Source organism: Aquarana catesbeiana, linkage group LG03 (genome assembly GCF_042186555.1).
Source record: "Aquarana catesbeiana isolate 2022-GZ linkage group LG03, ASM4218655v1, whole genome shotgun sequence".
In the NCBI taxonomy this organism is placed as follows: domain Eukaryota; kingdom Metazoa; phylum Chordata; class Amphibia; order Anura; family Ranidae; genus Aquarana; species Aquarana catesbeiana.
The window spans coordinates 608,889,510-608,911,403 of NC_133326.1; the positions used below are offsets into that span (position 1 = coordinate 608,889,510).

Consider the following 21,894-nt stretch of genomic DNA (forward strand, 5'->3'; position numbering starts at 1 on the left):
GCACTTTTCAAAGTGCAGTTGCACACTGCAAGTGCAGTTTCTACACAGCTTAGTAAATGGAGTAAAGCTTCACTTTGCAAAGAATACCTAATCACGTCAAGGAAAAAAAAAAAAAAAAGCACATCATTTTTGCTTGCACATGATTGGATGATGGAAGTCAGCAGAGCTTTTGTTCATTAACTAAGTTTTGGAGCATAAATACTAGGGGGGTGGTAGTTGCGCTGTGATGGGAAGGGGGATAGGGAAAGGGGGAAACTACACTAAAGTGCATGTGACAAACATGCCAAGTGACCTAAAGAAAACCATAAAACAAAAATAAACAACACACTGATAAGTGTATATAGTGAACGACTGAAAAGGCACACTGACTAGTGCATATAGTAAACAAATGGAAAATACCACTAAATAGTGTTAGCATGAAGGGAGAGTGGTATAAATCCCATGGAGGTGAGTAATGCACATGATGAAAGGGGCAATCAAACTAATGAGATATTAAAAACAATAGACAATAAGTGCATAAGACACTAGGTGCACAAATGGACAAATAAATGATGGATAACAAATGGTCTCATTCATAAACGTTAAAAAATCAGAAGCACTTAACCAGTGAAAACATGAAAAAGGAGTACAACACAAAAAATAAAAAAATAATAAATAATGATGGCAGAAAAAAATATTGCAAACATATGAAAAAACATATAAAAATTGTGTTGAATATAAAAAACAGTCCCGCCACCAAGTGTGATAATTCTGAGTCGCAGTCCAAAAAACCCAAAATGTGACAGGGGAAGAGGGGTGGTCTTCGATGGGGGCACCTCAGTGTACACAGGCCCCTTACCTTACAGCTGTAAGGTATACAGCATATGTATTAGACGCCCAGTAAGTGATGAAATCCAGAAAATTGCAGCAGATGGTATGGCTCACAAATGCAGTGGTATCGTATGCGAAAAAAACAAATGAACAGCATATGGTGTGATACCGTTTGAAAATAGAAACAGGGAGATAGGTGGGCTGAGGGAGGGGGGGGGGGGGAGGGGGGGAGGGGGGGTTGCACTCACTTGTGACAGGTGAGCGCAAGCCTCAAACCACGAGTGCCGAACTCGTATAATTCACACCGCTGGCCGAAGGACCCTCCAACGTCTCACACCTCCTGTAGCTCACCACCCGTCATACGTCATATAAGTGGTGTAATATCAAGACAAGAAAACCGCATATAGCGTAATCCCGTATATAAAACACACTTTATTGTATAAGTAAAATCACTATGAACTTACAAAAGATGACAGCTGGGGGGTAAAAAGCTCCGCGAGCGCCGTGCTCGTAACATCAGCTGTTGTGTGGCAGCGTCCCGTGCTCCTAACGCGTCTCGTCACGTCACGTGACTTCCTCTGAAGAAGTCACGTGACGTGACGACACGCGTTAGGAGCACGGGACGCTGCCACACAACAGCTGATGTTACGAGCACGGCGCTCGCGGAGCTTTTTACCCCCCAGCTGTCATCTTTTGTAAGTTCATAGTGATTTTACTTATACAATAAAGTGTGTTTTATATACGGGATTACGCTATATGCGGTTTTCTTGTCTTGATATTACACCACTTATATGACGTATGACGGGTGGTGAGCTACAGGAGGTGTGAGACGTTGGAGGGTCCTTCGGCCAGCGGTGTGGATTATACGAGTTCGGCACTCGTGGTTTGAGGCTTGCGCTCACCTGTCACAAGTGAGTGCAACCCCCCCTCCCCCCTCCCCCCTCCCCCCCCCCCCCTCAGCCCACCTATCTCCCTGTTTCTATTTTCAAACGGTATCACACCATATGCTGTTCATTTGTTTTTTTCGCATACGATACCACTGCATTTGTGAGCCATACCATCTGCTGCAATTTTCTGGATTTCATCACTTACTGGGCGTCTAATACATATGCTATATACCTTACAGCTGTAAGGTAAGGGGCCTGTGTACACTGAGGTGCCCCCATCGAAGACCACCCCTCTTCCCCTGTCACATTTTGGGTTTTTTGGACTGCGACTCAGAATTATCACACTTGGTGGCGGGACTGTTTTTTATATTCAACACAATTTTTATATGTTTTTTCATATGTTTGCAATATTTTTTTCTGCCATCATTATTTATTATTTTTTATTTTTTGTGTTGTACTCCTTTTTCATGTTTTCACTGGTTAAGTGCTTCTGATTTTTTAACGTTTATGAATGAGACCATTTGTTATCCATCATTTATTTGTCCATTTGTGCACCTAGTGTCTTATGCACTTATTGTCTATTGTTTTTAATATCTCATTAGTTTGATTGCCCCTTTCATCATGTGCATTACTCACCTCCATGGGATTTATACCACTCTCCCTTCATGCTAACACTATTTAGTGGTATTTTCCATTTGTTTACTATATGCACTAGTCAGTGTGCCTTTTCAGTCGTTCACTATATACACTTATCAGTGTGTTGTTTATTTTTGTTTTATGGTTTTCTTTAGGTCACTTGGCATGTTTGTCACATGCACTTTAGTGTAGTTTCCCCCTTTCCCTATCCCCCTTCCCATCACAGCGCAACTACCACCCCCCTAGTATTTATGCTTGTTTTTGTCTGTTTGGAGCAGTCTTATAGGTGTTGCAGCAGTGTCCCCTTGGTAGTATAGGAGTCCGCTAGCAGCGCAGGAGTTCCTCTTTTGGTTTTCATACTAAGTTTTGGAGCAACTGCTCTTGCTATGTCTCTGTGCAGGAACTTCCTGTAATAAAGACAGGTCACTACTACTCACTCCTTTTATAGGGCGACTGGTCTTGTATCTGCCCCCCCTTCTGTAGTTTTCTGCAGGCAGCCTGTAGGTAGGTGCAGTCTACTTTCTCCACTGCAGGTGGAGCTCAACCGCAGTGGCATTGCAGTTGGAAGGGAAATCGAGAGGAACATGGTTCCTCTATGGTTTTCTGGGATACTGGGGAAGCTATCCGATTGGATGCTACTGCCCCATGTGACTCTGGCGGAGAGATTCCAGACGAGTAGGGAAAGAGAAGGGACACGCCATCCTTCTTGGAAGCCTCCTCATTTGGGCTAGGACCAGCCAGGCCGTATTCCATTCCTCGACACAGACTCTGGCAGTGCACCCAAGACCTACTGTTACACTTTTTGCTGAAACATTCTGTGAATGCACTCAGTTAGGATGTCTTCCCACCAGGTATTTGTCTTCCCGCCAGGTATTTGTGCTTTGTTGAATTTCAACATCAATACAGTTCTGTTTCTGCAACTGAACACTGTGTGCCCACTGCCGTCGCACTACAAGCCTGTAGTGGGTGGAGAATGCTAGACTCCCACAGCTCTGCTCTCTTCACTGGCTATGCACAGCACAACGATGATGCCACAGATACTTTTACAAAGTAATATCTGTATTTTCAACAGCATTTAAGTCAAACAAAGTCCTTTTTGGCTACTGAGGAATACATTTAAATTCAATTTTGTTGTGCCTGGAGTTCAACGTTAAATAGAAAATTATGTCTACTTGCTCAGCTCAGTGTCAAGTTTGGGTGTCTGTAACATATACAAAGGGTAGGGATGAAAAATCTCATTACCGCCTCAGTACCACAGTCACATTCCTCTCCTGCTTCTGTGAACTGATTTCCACAAACCGCATTGCTGACAATCTCATTTTTGTCTGGCATGTTCTTCATACAGAGCGGCATATTTTTTAGAATAAAGTCTTGATAGTTCTGGTGACTGCAGGAGCTAAATTCCTGAGGCGTGTTAAAACTGTGTAAGGAAGAGGAACAGACATATGTTATACACTGGAAATACTTAAAAAGGAAGAGACACATTAGTAAAGCATACTGTTAGGATATGTTTACACTTTTGCGTTGCAGGAACGCAGCAAAATCAGGCGCTTTTCTGCAACGCACAAAATCACTCTGCCCTTTTGCAGCCTTATACTTGTAATGGAAATTTGTAAGTTCTGTATATAATTGTATTCTATTTTGTATGTATTGCACATTGCCCTCACTGTGCACAAGGCACTAATAATGTTTTCAGTACATGTTTACATTCTTTCGAGTCCTGATTAGAATTAGCCTGTCTATGATACGCCCCTTGTTACCATAAACGTACAATTGTATTATTAATGTGATACCTACGTAATCATGTGTATAAAAACCTTCAAATGTGTCATAATAAAACAGAAAGATGCTGAGTGTATCTTTTGTGTCTGTTCCCTACTGCAGTAGTTATTATTAATTTGGAACCACTAATCAATATGAGGAAAAGAGTTGCCTATCATCAATCTAACCAAGTCAGCGTGGCGAGCTTTGCCTAGGAGGGGTTTCCAGGTGACCCTAAGTATCCAAAACAAGGAGCTTGAGACGATCCGGGAATTTCTGATAATCAGCCGGCTGAGGTAAGCCTTTTGCTTACATTTCAGTTATCAGACTTCCTTGATCGGTAAGGCATTTTTGGGACAAAGGGTACCTATTTTACTCCCCTTAATCAAACTGTATTGATTGGTGGTTATATGTTATGTTGTCACTGTCTACTGTCCATCGGAGTGTTATAGATAAGAAAGGGAAGAATAGTGCTGTTCACAGGTATATGTAGTGTACATCTGCTAGATAAAGTAGTTTAGAGGCAAGAGGGTATAGGCACATTTAGAGAAGACTGGCCAGTCATTATGGGCATTGAATTAAGTAAGGGAATGAAGGGTAAGAGACCCTCAAAAATGCCCAGCGCAAGAGGAGCGCTATATATGAACCGGAGGTGCGGTTCCGCCTATACTGAGCCCCTAGATTAATGGTTAAAGTGTAAAGTGATCCACAATGGGTAACTGGGTTACCACCAAAGTCCACAGGGACTAAGAATCATGCAAAGTAAACAGCTAGAGAAACAGCTATCTATGTGAGCAGGATGGATCAAGGGTGACATTAACACTAGACAGGAAGGGACATTTTTATGTTAAGTTGTGGGATGAATTTGGGGTCAGGCACTACAACTAGTAAAATCAGAAACAGAGTAATGAGAGTTAAAACAGAATACTTTATATGTTGTCAGAGAGGGAAGATGGGATGAGCACTGTGGCTGCCTGTCTGATCATAGATTAGAAGCTAGGTATAAAGGATATGACAAAACAATATAGGGCGCATCATATGTGCAATATACTATTTAAATGTGAACCTATAGATTATACAAAAAAGTGCTCCAGTGCATGAACAATATATGCACTACGTTTGCAATAAAGTGAATCCAGTGCAACAAATCAAATGTCCTCAAATACTTTGAAGAAAACACACAACATTCTTCTTAATAGATCCAATCACCACTTAATAAAGTGCACATGCTTTCTTATTCGTGCCTCACCCGAAGTGGTATATCAAAGCGCTCACCAGATAGTAGTGGCCACAAAGTGACCCTCAGGCATGAAAAACCATGTATCTTCAAAAGGTATCTTTCCCAGATCCTGGCAGAAAAGACTCCAATCACCAGTCAGCGGGAATTGTGTATGACTTCTATATCTGAGCCTCGGTGCATCAATGCATCAGCCAAATCTGCAAAAAGTGGCTCCCCATAAAAGCCACAAAACTTAGATAGTGTAAAAACGTCTTTATTCCAACAAAGGCTAAAAACTCCCAACTCCCAAACAAGTGTGCAGGTACAGGATGAAAAAACAGCAAAAAATGAATGATTTTCATTTTTTTCAGGAATAATGAAGAAAATCATTTTTCCTGAAGACGCGCACACAACGTGAAATATATTGAAAGGGAGGCTCGACATACTGTTACGAGTCCTCTGTTGCTGGGACGCATGCCGAGATGCTAACCAATACCCACGGAACTTAAGGTATCGCTCGGTCTCTGCTTTCCTTCTCAGCTGCAGCTTAGTTTGCTGTTTTTTCGTCCTGTACCTGCACACTTGTTTGGGAGTTTTTAGCTTTTGTTGGAATAAAGACGTTTTTACACTATCCAAGTTTTGTGGCTTTTATGGGGAGCCACTTTTTGCAGATTTGGCTGATGCATTGATGCACCAAGGCTCAGATATAGTCATACACAATTCCTGCTGACTGGTGATTGGAGTCTTTTCTGCCAGGATCTGGGAAAGATACCTTTTGAAGATACATGGTTTTTCATGCCTGAGGGTCACTTTGTGGCCACTACTATCTGGTGAGCGCTTTGATATACCACTTCAGGTGGAGCACAAATAAGAAAGCATGTGCACTTTATTAAGTGGTGATTGGATCTATTAAGAAGAATGTTGTATGTTTTCTTCAAAGTATTTGAGGACATTTAATTTGTTGCACTGGATGCACTTTATTGCAAACGTAGTGCATATATTGTTCATGCACTGGAGCACTTTTTTGTATAATGCTATAGGTTCACATTTAAATAGTATATTGCGCATATGATGCCCCCTATATTGTTTTGTCATATTGTTTATTAATATTTCTACTAATTTAGGAGCAGCATCAGGTTGGTAGAGCACATGTTGCATATATTTTTGGCGCCGTGCCCATTAATTATTTAATAGATATAAAGGATATCTGAACAAAATAAGGAATATAGAATTTAAGCAGGGAAATATTAAAGCCCAGTGCAGGACACACTCCCTGAAGATCCAGATATTTAATTTTTTGTAGATTTGAGTATGCATTTTATCACCCAAAAGGATACTCTGTATTCAAAGTCATTTGATCCTTTTTCCCCAGCTCAAGAAGCAGAGCTCCATGTTTTAGCAAAGCCTGTGAACTATAAAAACAGTGTATATTTATATAGATAGTCCAGATATAGAGAGATTTTGGTTCCATTTGAAGGGCCAGAAGTTTGTTTTTACTTTGGCAGGTAAACCAACCAAAAATGCTAAGTTAATTTGATCGGCTGTTTTCAGCCGCCTTCCAGGTTCTTGCTGAGGTAGCCATATTAACTTTAAAACTCACACATGGAAGCAGACCAGGCGAATAAGGATGCTGAATTACAGCCCCGAACACTTGCTGGGTCTGTGCAACTCAAAGATTCCACCCTAGTTCTGGCCCAGTATAGCTGGGATTAATAATTCAACTTCAAGGACCCCAGAACGAGAAGAACAAGTGGTCCACAGGGGGCAACTTCTTATGAAACAGGACTTTGGAAAAGGTGATCATTTATGTCTGCCAGTCATTCTTTTCCCTCCAGCTTGACACATGGACTCTGTCATCAGTCACAAGCAGTTATGGCTGCCTTAGTAAATGAGCTTGGGATAGAACCAGGGTTCACCACAGTTGTTTTTATAACATACCACTTCTTGTTTTACCTGCTACCGAAGGTGTTACCAAAAGCTGAACATCCCCCCCAGAGATTACAAAAAGATATATCCAGATGCCCAAGTCAGGATCTTACAAGTATGCATTTTGTCTGTATGGACATATTTTCTGGATGTCCAGTGGCAAATGCTACTGCAAAGGCCACAGTAAAAAGTGTTATTAGAAGTAGTTTGTAAATATAGAGTGCAGAATCTACAAAGAGTAACAGAGGAAATCATTTTTATAGGAGAGTCCTTACTAGAAGTTTTAAGGTTTTATTTTTACACTCCCTACTGTCTACAATGTAGCGGACAAAGTAGAGTAAGAAACTAGAAAACTTTTGCCTGAATGTTTTCTTATTTTTTATCAAGCCCCTAAGGGGATGTTGGACTCTCTCCCTATGAGATTTTGTTTGGGAGTGTGTTACTCACTTGCTTATATTTTGTCTCAGCAGCTGAAGTCCTCTATTCGGACCTCACAGAGAATGTTGCTGATCTTTTAAGGTTTTTTGACAAACTCATTTATGTGTTTTCTCCCCAATTCCAGATCCTAAAAGTTTGGAAGGATCTAAAACTAAAGCCAGGTGACTTGTGGATTATTAAGAGACATTTAAATATAAGGAAATGTTTGGAGACTCAATACAGCATCTATTTCATGTACATTTTTTGCAATACTTGAAGGAAAAGTCACCTGGATCCACACCAGACACTGCAAAAATGACTAAATTAAAGAAATCTGTGTGTTTGATTTGTTTCCCTCTTGCTATCACAGTCTAGGGTACTTTTTGATTCAATTACTTTAATTGTAAGGGATATATATATTTGAAAAGTAGTTTAGCCATGTTGAAGTCATATTTGTCTTTTGTACGTCTTCCATTTTATGTAGAATTGTCTGTGTTTACATATGCTGATAAGTCAGCATGCCAGCAATTCAGCTAGAAGGCCATTCTGGCCACAGGAGTGTACAGCCAGTACTCTGTAAATATGTCTTATCAATCATTTGTTTTTCACAATGAAAAGTCATTTGTAATGAAAAAGTTGCTCAGCTATTATTTTCTCCACAATGGAGTTTTTTGCCTCTTTGGCCAGGACTAACACCACCTAAGCGTGTGGAGGTTCCAGGTTAAAGGTGATAGCAGGTATGGTTAGTGATCAAAATATTGATCAAAAGAGGGGAGACTGTAATGGAAATTTGTAAGTTCTGTATATAATTGTATTCTATTTTGTATGTATTGCATACGTTATACATATGTTATACACTGGAAATACTTTAAAAGGAAGAGAAGCATTAGTAAAGCATACTGTTAGGATATGTTTACACTTTTGCGTTGCAGGAACGCAGCAAAATCAGGCACTTTTCTGCAATGCACAAAATCACTCTGCCCTTTTGCAGCCTTATACTTGTAAAGGAAATTTGTAAGTTCTGTATATAATTGTATTCTATTTTGTATGTATTGCACTCTGCCCTCACTGTGCACACGGCACTAGTAATGTTTTCAGTACATGTTTACATTCTTTCGAGTCCTGATTAGAATTAGCCTGTCTATGTAACGCCCCTTGTTACCATAAACGTACAATTGTAATATTATTGTGATACCTACGTAATCATGTGTATAAAAACCTTCAAATGCGTCATAATAAAACAGAACAGTTATTTGGAAAGATGCTGAGTGTATCTTTTGTGTCTGTTCCCTACTGCAGTAGTTATTATTAATTTGGAACCACTAATCAATATGAGGATAGGAGTTGCCTATCATCAATTTAACCAAGTCATACTTAATGGCACCCTTCTGCATCTGCTAACGGGTATGTTTTTGCACATGCCGAAATGCATGGTGCTGCAGTACCATTTTGGTGCAGCGCAATTTCCCAATACAGTCAGGGACATAGGTGAGCACAGCCTATTGCACTAGGGTGTGCACCCTAAAGCTCAAACGCATGTGTGTGTGTCTACATATATATGACCCCGGCACATTGATCTCCCTTCCAGCACAGTGAAAGAGAAGAGCATAAACACATCTCTTATGGCATAGCCGGCAAGAGGGAGATCTTTCCCATCTTCCTGCCGCCACACAGAGCGATAATACAAATGTACATGTGGTGATTAGGATGTGCCCAGGCACACCTGACATACCCTGTGCGCATGCCTATGGTCAGGAATTTTATTTGAGCATTTCTCACGTGTAGGACAGCCCATTGCAATAAATAGGCTGTCCTACATGTGATGCGTGGAAATTCTTGTGCGCTCCGTCGCATCTGCATGGTGTGAACAGAGCCTTAGAGATTTGTAAACCCACTGCTCAACTGCCTGTTTTTACCCCCCCCCCCCCCGGCTGCCAGTGTGAAAGAAGTCTTCAGTGGTTCTGCACAAGTATGCCTGTCAAGATTTGCACAGTGGGGTTGATTTACTGAAACTGGAGAGTGCAAAATCTGGTGCAGCTCTTCATAGAAACTAATTAGCTTCCAAGTTCTAAGTGGTTACCATGCACAGATGCAGCAGATTTTGCACTCTCCAGTTTTAGTACATCAACCCTAGTGTTATTATTAGTATGTCTCAAGATCTGTGATCTGTATACCGTCTTATTTCTTCCTCTTCCCAACATTTGTTCTACATGTGTACTCTGGTCCCCCTGTACCTCTAATGGTCCATCGCTCAAGGTCTTTCATCTCTTTCCCACTATTTCTTGCTCAGTTGCACAATAGCTTTGTAACACATTGGGGTGGTTTACTAAAACTTGAGAGTACAAAATCTGGTGCAGCTGTGCATAGTAGCCAATCAGCTTCTAACTTCAGCTTGTTCACTTAACCTTAGGCAAAAAAACACCAGGAAGCTGGTTTCTATGCAGAGCTGCACCCGAGTTTACACTCTTCAGTTTTAGTAAATCAACCCCATTGCTTCATGCTATGTCCCGAATAGATCTCATACTGATGTCTAAAACTCTTATTCCCAGACTTGTAGATGCAGGGTTTTCTCCTCGATCACTATCAGATCACTGTCCCTACTGGGCCTCGGTCGCTTTGTCTTGTGGCCGTCCGCCAGCTTCATGGAGATTAAATCCTTTTTGGCTGATGTTGCTCCCAGAAGATGATGACCTCTCAGAGGAATGGGAACAATACTTCAAGACAAATGATGACTCGGCCACAGTACAGTCAGTATGGGAAATGTTTAAACTGCACGCCCGCATGACTCTCACTAGGCGCATTAACCAAATTAAAAGAGAATCTGAGTTAAATATTGATAGGGCAGAGGAAAGTGTACGGGAAGCAGAGAGAGGGTTTCTTAATGATCCCACCACTGATAGAGCAAATGCTCTTAAATTATGCTCGAGAACACTTGATCAATTGCAGTATGAAAAGTCCAAACGGAAACTTTTTTTCCACAAACAGAACTCATTCGAATATGGGGAGAGGACTGGGAAGCTTCTGGCCCAACTAGTCCATTGCGAGGAGAGACCTCCTGTGGTGATTTCACTACGCTCCTCTGATGATGTACTGGAGACGGAACCTAGCAAAGTTTCTGATTTATTTAAGGATTTCTTTAGTAATCTATACATGGCCACAGTTACGGATGACACATCCAATATGGAGTCCTTCTTAGAGGGACTGACGATTCCTCAACTAAATGCAGAGCAGGTGAAGGAACTAGAAGCCCCACTGACATCAGATGAGATATCCAGTGCTATAGCAGGATTCCCCAAATCTAAAGCCCCGGGGTCCGATGGTCTACCTGTGGAATTTTATTCCACTTATTCGGACCTGCTAATCCCTAGGCTGCTTAAATTATACAATGCTATTTTTGAGAGCTCTGAACTGCCTGCATCAATGCGAGAAGCAACTATTGTTGTAATCCCCAAACCGGGTAAGGACCCACATCTCCCGGAGTCCTACCATCCTATATCTTTGCTTCAGGTGGATGTGAAGATACTCGCAAAAGTGCTTGCCATCCGCCTGAATAAGGTTATCTTGTCCTTAGTGCATAGCGACCAGGCCGGATTTATGCCAGGTAGAAATACCTCCTTCAATCTCAGAAGAATATTTATCAATCTACAGGCCATTCATGATTGTCAGGGATCCCGTGTGATTGTAGCCTTGGACACAGCCAAGGCATTTGATTCAGTAGAGTGGAGATACCTATGGACCTGTCTTGGCAGTTTTGGTTTGGTTTTTATAAAGTGGGTGCAACTTTTATATCAAACCCCGGTTGCGAAAGTGCTGGCCAATGGTTGGCCATCTGGACAGTTTCCTTTGACCAGAGGTACGAGACAGGGGTGTCCTCTGTCGCCACTGCTATACGCGCTGGCGGCAGAGCCACTCGCGATAGCTATTCGAGCACACCCTGGGATTATGGGACTCGGTAGAGGGGAGGTGATGGAGAAGATCAGCATGTACGCGGACGACACACTTCTTTACCTAGATGATTCAGACAATTCCCTACCGTTAGCGCTAGACCTAATTAAACAATTCGGCATGTTCTCTGGTCTTCGAATAAATTGGGACAAATCGCAAATACTCCCTCTGGATAGTTTTCCACCACCTAGGAGCAGGGCCCTGTTACCTTTACAGAGGGTAGATGTTATTAAATACCTGGGGGTGAGGCTGACTAGAGACCCAGCAGACTATATACCATTAAATATAAACCCACTTTACGAAATGCTTAGACAAAAGACTCAGATTTGGGCACGTCTCCCCTTGGGAGTAATGGGCCGTATAAACATAACAAAAATGGTTCTTTTACCCAAAATTTTATACATGATATGGCACTCACCAGTATACTTAATTCTCAGACACTTTAAGCTAATGGAAGCTATCCTAAAACCATTCATATGGGGCAATAACAGGCACAAAATTTCCTGGCATAAGTTGAAAAATCCTACAGATTTAGCTGGTATGGCCCTCCCGGACTTCAACATATACTATATGGCAGCCCAACTGGCACAAATATTTCATGTGGATAAGGTGGATAGGGAGAGATTCCTTAGTTTTTTATGTCCAGAATGGTCTCGTAAGACCCAGGATTCAATGGTAATGATAACAGGGGGAGCGAGGGGGGTGGCGAGGTTGGATAACCGTAGATCACTCTTGTACCAATATAGGAGGATATGGAAACTTGCTTCGGATAAGTTGAGCATACCAGCAATACACGATTTTACACTATATGGCACAACCCTGATCTGTCTGAGTTCTTTACGATCCCAGACAGTGAGGTGTGGAGCTCCAGAGGGATATTTTACTTGTCTCATATCATCAGTAATGGTAAACTGAAGAGCTTTGACAGGTTAAAATCTGGGTTTATGCTTCCAAACCAATTATTCTTCAGATACCTACAGCTCTGCCATGCCTTTCGAGCACAATTCCCCTCAGAGGATTTCGTCTCAGTCGGCAATCCCCTCATGGAATCAATAAAATACCCAGACCCCAAAAAATTGATCTCCCAATTTTACATTATGTTGACAACACCGACAGCAACCAAAATTGCATATGCACTGAAACCTAGGTGGGAGAGGGAGGTGGAGGTGGGCAATATGGAGGATGATGAATGGAGTGATGCTCTTGATGCTTGCAAACTGGTATCCCCTAAATTATCGGATAGGTTGACCCAGATTTTCATATTACATAGATCCTACCTCACACCATATAGAATTTCTAGATATAAACAGAATCAGTCTATAACATGTACAATGTGCAATCAAGCAATAGGCACATTCTTTCACTTAATCTGGCAGTGCCCAAAGATTCAGGCCTTCTGGACCCAAGTGGTGAGATTCCTGCATGACACAATGGGCTCTCCTATCACACTACAACCCAAACTGTGTATTTTAGGAATTTTCCCAAACACAGAGATCAACAAACTCCAAAAAGATATTTCTTCAGGAAACGCTCTTCTCTGCACGAAAAGTTATAGCCAGACTTTGGATGAGGCCTGATCCGCCAGAGCTCACACACTGGGTTGCAGAAGTAAATACAGTATTACCCTATAAGAAACTCACATATTCACATAGAGGGTGTCCTACAAAGTATGAAAAAATTTGGGACAAGTGGCTTAAAGCACCTGAAACCTGTATGTGATATATAAAATTAAAAAGAATGTTACAATAGGACGCACAGACCAATAGCCCTTCTGTAAGAATTGTATATGGGAGGGAGAAGCGTATAATGGAATGACACGGTGTGCACAGTATCTGGAATGTTTTTTCTTTTTGTTTTTTTTTTGTTGCTGTATCTTTTCTCTTTTTCTTATCGAATGTCATTGGTGATTTATAAAAAAATAACGTATCATAATATATATAATTTGGGGGTAGACATAGCGAATTGTCTGTTATTACACATTGTATTGCTTGTAGTGTTTTTTCTGATACAAGAAATGCATGATTGTATACATGTTTACTTTATTTTCAATAAAAAAAAAACGTGTTTGATGGAAAAAAAAATCAACCCCATTGCTTTTCCCACGTGATCACTTTCACTATCTCTCAGTCAACTATCCAATCTCTGTCTTGATTGCCATCCAGGCTGTGTGATTACAGGAGTGACAGCTCAAGCTTCCATGGCTGGTGACGTCAGATTCAAGATGGCGGCACCCAGCAGCAGACAAAGGGGGATTTCATACAATAAATAAGGCATGGTTTTAGTAAGCAAACCATCTGCAAATATCACTAGGTAGGAAGAACACATTCATAAAAACTATATGGGGACAAGGTCACTTTAGGCATACAAGACTACCATGCTCTTGCTGCAACAATGCCAAAAAAGACTGGTGAGACACCCTTCTGCTGTTAGCATAGCTCCCAACCGTCCCTGATTTCAAAGGGACTGTCCCTCATTTAAAACAAAGTCCCTCTGTCCTCATTCCTCCTCATTTGTCCCTCATTTTGGTCTGATCTATGTAGTTGTATAAAAAATGCTCTGCTTATTATTCAAAAAAAGTGTTTCCCAGTGCTAAACCTTTCATCTAATTTCTAAATTGCTGCATTTGTAAATTCAGAAAGACAATATAAAGGAATAGTAGTGGTAAAAAAAAAGCACTTGTGGGTTTAACCAATCATTTTATTTGTACAATTCTCCTTTAAAAAAGGTGTGGCAAGGTGTGTGTCCTGAATACTTTTGCTAATAGATGTCCCTCATTCCCTTCTCAGAAAGTTGGGAGCTATGCTGTTAGCTTGTGTGTGTAGGTATTTTCCCATAGTCATAAAGACCAATGTCTTACAAACACATCTGGCAAAAGGTTTGAGGAAATCACCCTAATAGCACACCTAATCATAGCAAGGCAGTGAATCCCACCCCAAACCACAATAGAAATCTCTGTAATCATAAATATTCTGTAAATGTTGTATTTGAGCACACACACCTTAAAGAAGGTGCCATGATACAGGATTCAGAACTGCAGAAACACGAACCGCCATCATGATCCATTCCCAGATTGTGGCCCATTTCATGAGCAAGAGTCGCTCCAATGGGAACATATTCTTTAGAGTGATCCTGAGAACATAACATAGAAAGCTATCAACACACATTTCAATTAAGGTCAACATGGAAGCATCCAAACAACGAACAGTGGTCATGGGGACTTTAAATGAGGCAAGTCATTTTATGGAATACAAATTGTGTAAAATAATAATTTATTGCACATTCCATTACATGGTGTAGACTTATAAATATAAAAAGATAACATTGAGACAATCAGTAGGTACATAAATTCATCTTGTAATAATATAGATAATATTTCATAAAAGGGTAAATAGTAAATCTCGTTTCATAGGAAGGTACATGATAAATCTCAAAATGTAGCAAATATATCGCTGCACCTCTAGAGCTCATGTAATAGAGAGATGACATAAAAACATACAAATAGTACATCAATGCATATAGTAATGAATGTAACGAGCCCCTTGCTCGCTCGGTTCCACTCTCCCGACACTCCTCTGCAGCTATTGAATCAGATTGCAACGTCTGATGGTTCGGTCATCCAAAGCTCCGGGATTAGAACTTCAGCTATGTGCCGTTCTAACCCAGTTGTGATAGCTCAGAACAAACACCAGGCAGGCTGTATGTAAGTTCAAACAGGAATCTATCTTTATTGACAAAATACAGGTTTTTATACACTCAAAGTGGAGGTGCAGACCTCCTGCTCATATTACTCTAACAATACAGCTGTAACCTAATTAACCTAATTAACATGAGCTAATTAACTAATCCCTTTAGACAGCCTAGATGACTCAGACATGACCGTTAGGCCAGACTGGCCGTCTTGTAGTTCAGAAAGTCCAATCAACATTATCACAATCAACATAGACTCTTCTTCACACAATAGCAGAGTTAATTAACACAAATAACAATGGCGATCTAATGACTCTTAGATCCCATAGTAGACTTATTTACAATACACATTTTAGCAGACAATAGACAGACAGGTGTTGGAATTTACATCAGCATCTCCTAACAGTATCTGTCCCAGCATTATGAATCAGCCACTATTCCAATATGGCAAATCCAGGGTCCCCAGACATACAGCTCACAAAAAGCACCGTTCCCCCAAATGCAAGGGCCCCCGATCGATCGGCAAAAGGCTAGCATACAGTCCCCTCCAAAAGTCTCTTTCCGGGCTAGGTCTGTCACAAATGATATAAGTAATATTTGATGAAAAATACAAGGTAAATCTCTGGATATAACAAATCCATCCTGGCATCTCTGAGGCTCATGATGTAATAATATCAGCAATGTATCATATAAAGGTGCATAATCAATCTCTGAATGTAACAAATATATCCTGGCATCTCTGGGGCTCTTCGTATTTCGTGGACCCCCATCCACTCATCAGGAGCTTTGATGCAAAGAGATATCTAAGAATGGATAAATGTAAGTTTATATTAAAATGCAACAATATCATATATATGTTCAAAAAAGATGTATTCAATTGTTTCCCACAAAAGAGAGAGGGGTTTCAAAGAGATTGCCTTGTTACTTATGCCTCGTTTCCACTGAGCGGATCGGTTCGGTACGGTACAGTACGCTATTTTGGGTGTTTCCATTATGAAAGCGGCCCATACAACCGAACCGTACCGCTCCATTCAGGGCCCTGCTTCAGATGTGGGGCCATAGAAAATGGAACGGTTCGGTTAGGGTGGAGCTATGATACATTCCACTGATTGGCTGACGTAAAACCCTCTGCTGTGCTATGCTGAGGCTTTTTTCTAAACCCTGTATGGCCCCTTGTGGTCCCACTTGCAGTGGAAACGCACACCAGAATAGACCGGACCATTCTAGGCCATTCAAACTGTACCGACCCAAACCGATCCGCTCAGTGGAAACGAGGCTTAACATGTCAGCTTCAAAAAACAAGCCCAGCCTCTAAGAAGGGCTGGGGGTGAGGGTCTACCATCACTTTTATTATACCTTGTCTTTTTGCACTTTGGCTTTTTTCACTTGGTTCTTGGCCAATGGCTTGTTTCATTGTTTTTCTTTTTTCTCTTTTGTTTCTTCACTTGTTCACATACACACATGGCCTCCTTTTTTAGTCACCTTTGGCCCTCAGCACATGTTCTGTGTTCATCCCATTTCCTTTTTAACCTGGGAATCTTCCTTGGATTTGCTAGACACATCACCAGACACCATACTACGCTTTTATCCTATACATAAATATTACATTATGATAGACATTATTTCTTTTAGATCAAATTTGGTCCAAATGTGTCTTCACATTCCATGGATTTTCATCCTGCTGTCCTGGTTTGCCCTCGGCTGCCCCCCCCCCCCCCTGGTCTGGGCGGTTCTTTTCCACCACAGTCCCAGGATAGACGTTTTTTTTTTTAAGCTGACATGTAAGGCCATCTCTTTGAAACCCCTCTCTCTTTTGGTCTTTTTGGGGGGGGGGGGGCAATTGATTACATCTTTTTTGAACATATGTATGATCATGTTGCATTTTAATATAAACTTACATTTAAACATTCTTAGATATCTCTTTGCAGCAAAGCTCCTGATGAGTGGACGGGATCCATGAAACGCATAGAGCCCCAGAGATGCCAGGATATATTTGTTACATTCAGAGATTGGTCATGCACCTTTATATGATACATTACTGATACAATCGAGATTAACTATTTACCCTTTTATGAAATATTATCTATATTATTACATAATGATCTGATGTACCTACTGATTGTCTCCATGTTAGCTTTTTATATTTATAAGTCTGCACCATGTAATGGAATGTGCAATAAATTATAATTTTACACAATTTGTATTCCATGAAATGACTTGCCCCCATGACTTGCCCACAAGCCCCTATGACCACTGTTTTTGTATGTATACATATAGGGATGGAGGCTTGTCACTGTGTATCCTCGGATCATATATTTTTCCCTTGAACATTGGAAGCATCACCTTTTATTTTATTGAGATTTGAGTTTTTCTTTGGTGTAAGGCTAAGTTCACACTGGTGGCAGGGGAGCAGTACAGAAGGTAAGTGGTCTGTCTTTTTACTGCTCCCCAAATGGCCACTTCCAGATTTACATGGTGGCAGGAGGGAAAATTCACATTGCCACGACCACCATACTTCTCTTCATGGTGTGACAGTTTTAACTCAGCATGTTGGGTTTGACATATGGCACCACCACTGAAGTCAATGGGACAACGCTGCAACCATGTGCAAAATGCAGCTATGGTAGTTACAGTAGTTTAATGGAAACTACTAGGACATAAAAGATACCCATGGGGATCAAAAAACAAGTACCGCATCCTGCATGCCTGTAAACTGGCTGTCAACCATGGTCTGAAGAGCTATTCATTGTGAAATTTTAAAATAAGCCCTATAGTGATACATAGGTTATAACTACCTACAGACAAGAAACATGGTATAAGGGAAATCTCTTATGAGGTATAAGACAACTAAACCTTTTGAATAGTTAATGTAATAAGTATGTCCATTGGAGACAGCATTAGCAGTTTGTGTCATGTCTCACCTGGATAACCCCTGTGGAGTGGGTGTCACTGCACAGAGTGCTGACCCAAGCCAGTCCCACTGTAGCACCATCAAAGTCTGTGTGCCTGAAAGAGAAACATTGTGAGCTTGCATCGTACTAATAGACTGAAATGTCTAAAACATGACTTGCATCACTGCATGTCAGGTCCAACTGACAACTTTCGGCATCATGCCCGTCACTAGAGTGAGCTCAGATGTTCTTTGGATGTCCTTGCTTGGAGAATGCAGGCAGCTTCTAAAACATGTTTTGAAGGTTAGTACACATAATATTTTCAATATTGCTATTAATAGTTTTATAATATTCATTGTTGATGCTATTTCTAGATTTTGTTATACTTTTGAATTTTGTGTAGCCTTCAGAAACTGGTTGAGAATGCTATTCTTATGTGGCCCAAGAAAACCTTCAATGTAATGGACACATTTCAGGTGCATTAAACCAGTCTCACTTGGAAAAAAGCATTTCCCTTTCAGCATGCTGCAAAAAAGGACCCCTGCTCGTGGCAGCAGTGGTCTCTCTCCAGAGGTCCTACACCTGACGAGTCAAATCTATAGCTCTCCAATCCGCAGAGAGTATGATTTCTGTTGATTGCAGAGCTATAGGTCTGACCTCTACAGAGAGACAGACCACTGCTTACACACAGCATGCAAGGTTCTTTACCCTGAAGGGTTAGTTAGGCTTTATTGCTATTGACAGTTTATTTTCTTCATTTAATGTAATTTTTTCTTAGTGGATCCATTTTTCTACGACCTGTAGTAAATATTTTACTAAAACATTTTGGACAGTTTTTAATGGATCATACATGTACGAGCTCATACGTGCTGAATTATGTTTTTCCTTTTATCTTTTTGTTTTTCTGCAATGGGAGATTTTCTGTATAGTGAAATTCAGTAAAAAATCCAAACTCTGACATTATTTATTCTAAGTTTAATTAATGGGTAATCATCTTGTGGGTATTGGCTAAGAACCAATTAACATAAATGTGATCAAAGGGGATTGATACCTGGGTGGACAGGCCAAATTTAGTCATTGAGTCAGTATGTCAGTTAACTTGATAGTTATAACTAGTTTACATACCTAAATATATTTTACCTTGTTTTTAGGATATACAGTACAAAGCCTTTATTTAGTACAATGTTAGTACAAAAAAAAAAAACTTTGCTCAAACTTATTACAAGCTGACAAATGGGCGTGTTTTTATTTTTTAGGAAAAAAAAATAATTATAATAGAAGTGCACAGAGAAGGAATTACACCAGCAGTTGTCACTGTCACACTGGGGGTTATTTACTATAAATGGAAAGTACAAAATCTGGTACAAATCTGCATAGAAACCAATCAGCTTCCAGGTTTTATTGACAAAACTTAATTGAAAAAAAATGAATTTAGAAGCTGATTGGCTACCATGCATAGCTGCACCAGATTCTGAGTACACAAATGTTAATAAATCAACCCCGCTGTCTCATCATGCTATATGTGACATAATGATTGCATGAGCCGGTTACTGTTGCCTGCAATTCAGGGACAGTGTGCAGTGCTGTTGATGTGGAGCTGTCTCCCTCTAGTGTTGGCTTGGACTCCATGTTGTCATTTCCTAAAGGTAGAGCATAGAGCAAAGCAAAGCATCATGGGATGTGTAGTTCAGAATGCTGGGGTTTCAATTTCAGACGGACTGGCCTGAACTGCAATTACCAGACTGCTGGGAGAGGATATAAAAAGGCTGATCTAGGCCTAGATCACTCTCTTGGGACCCCAGACTGGATCTGCCTGCAGGAACTCTGTGCCTGTGTGTGCTGCGGCTCAGTCGTGGCCTGCACAAGGAAGACTTATCAAGTGGCATCCAGAAGGACATCTGCAGACAGCATTGCTTCCCTATCTTGCAGCGGTCTGAAGGCTGTTTCTGTTTCTTAGATATCTAGGATCATAGATCCTGTTTCTACATGCACTTCAGATCAAGGTGGGCCGCGGCGCGGTGTGACAGAGGTCAGATGCCTTTCCCTGAGCCAGGACCAGGAGGGAGGCCCTGAAAAGCCATCACCATCTTCATCGCTACCAGATACTTCAGTGCCCATTTAAATCCATAGACACTGTATACAGACACCATTGTCTTTGCCCACATCTCTGATACTTGTAGTGCCACAGGATGCAAGTTCATTTAAATCCATAGACACTGTATACAGACACCTGTGCTTTCACTCACATCTCTAGCATCTGTAGACCTACAGGATACAATACCAGTAAACAAGCAAACACAGTGATCATTTGTGCTTGGATTATACAGGAAAAGTCTGCATCCTCTATTGGCTAACCAGATACGGATACCAGCTAAATCTGCTCTGCTCTACCATCCAGGATTATTTCACCTACCATTCTCTGAGTGTTAGCTGAAGACCTGCCGGATTCCACTGAGATACCTTTGACCCTTTTTATCCCTTTTCCAGTCTTCACAAGTGACTGGTGTTGATTAACTTAAGGGGTCTGTTTACAGCTATCTGAAACTCTGCTTAAAGGAGCCAACCAAGTCATAAATACAACAGTTTGCTCAATGTTTTACCAGTTGCTTAGGTATTGAGTGCATGTGGGCTGAGGATACAGAAAGGAGTGGTCTGACATAATCAGCAAAAGTGTCGGTCCCCTACATTTCTGCTGCCAGTTCACATAGTTTTCAGGGACCGAAACAGAGTTTGATTGTGTTTAATCACATTGTGTTTCTCTGCATTTTTGCTTTACTGACAGAAATCCATAGATGAAATAACTGCATTGATTACCAGTGATTTATTGCCCTAAGATAAGATGTTCACTTGACATACAATTTTATGTCATTTATCCTTTGTGTTATTCTTGCCACAGTAAACAAAAATCAAACTGTTTCATCAACATTATGTAAGATTCTTATTCTGGTGTCAACAGGTAATAATGACTGAACGCAGGGTGTCAGAGGTGTCGGAGGACTTGCAGAGTCGGGTCAAAAAGTGGGGTACAGATTCTATAAGCGGCCCTCACGAGGGTAGGCTACACATATTTCAGGTCAATGGCTCAGATAGCACTGGAGCATGACAGCCAGGGAACAAATATTCAAATGTTAAAACATTCTCACAAGGTCAGCAATGGCGGCCGACTTTATTTGATTGTCATACCACTTTGTGAATCTTTAATAGATAATGTGGCTCGTAATGGTCAACTTTTTTCTAGGCTGAGCCTCTACTTAGCTAGATGGCAGCTGGCACCACAAAATACTAGGTTGCATTTAGTTACAATGAAAACTATGACAAACTCTATAGCGGAAGATTCATATCCTAAGCAAAAACATTTGTATACAGCAGCCCTGGATCCATTAAACATTTAAAAAACTGGATCATAAGTACAAACAGTGCAGGATACATTTTCTCATTATTCAGGTTAGCAAATGTTGCTGTGCAATTACATATCTTTTCACCTAATTAACATCTGCCTTTGTCTATGCTGAATAGAGCGGGCCACACCATCGGGTAATAAATTTAAAAGAGCGAACAAAATGCATATAAAAGCAAAGGAGAAGGCCTTCAAAAAATACTAGGTTGAGGGATCATCATCAGCATTCAGACTTTATAAAGAATGCAACAAGAAATGTAAGGGTGCAATAAGGACGGCTAAGATAGAACATGAAAGACACGTAGCAGAGGAGAGCAA

The 21,894-nt window shown here is 40.8% G+C and overlaps 1 protein-coding gene across 1 annotated transcript in view; it reads right to left on the reverse strand.

Annotated features, from left to right (window-relative positions):
• LOC141133091 (zinc metalloproteinase-disintegrin-like VAP1) overlaps positions 1 to 21,894 on the reverse strand; it is a 131,510-nt gene that overhangs the window by 42,256 nt on the left and 67,360 nt on the right. The window contains exons 10-12 of the mRNA XM_073622221.1: positions 18,210 to 18,294; positions 14,600 to 14,730; positions 3,576 to 3,753 (exon numbers count right to left, since the gene is read on the reverse strand). Of these exons, the coding sequence (XP_073478322.1) occupies positions 3,576 to 3,753; positions 14,600 to 14,730; positions 18,210 to 18,294 (394 nt within the window). The remainder of the gene's footprint in view (positions 1 to 3,575; positions 3,754 to 14,599; positions 14,731 to 18,209; positions 18,295 to 21,894) is intronic.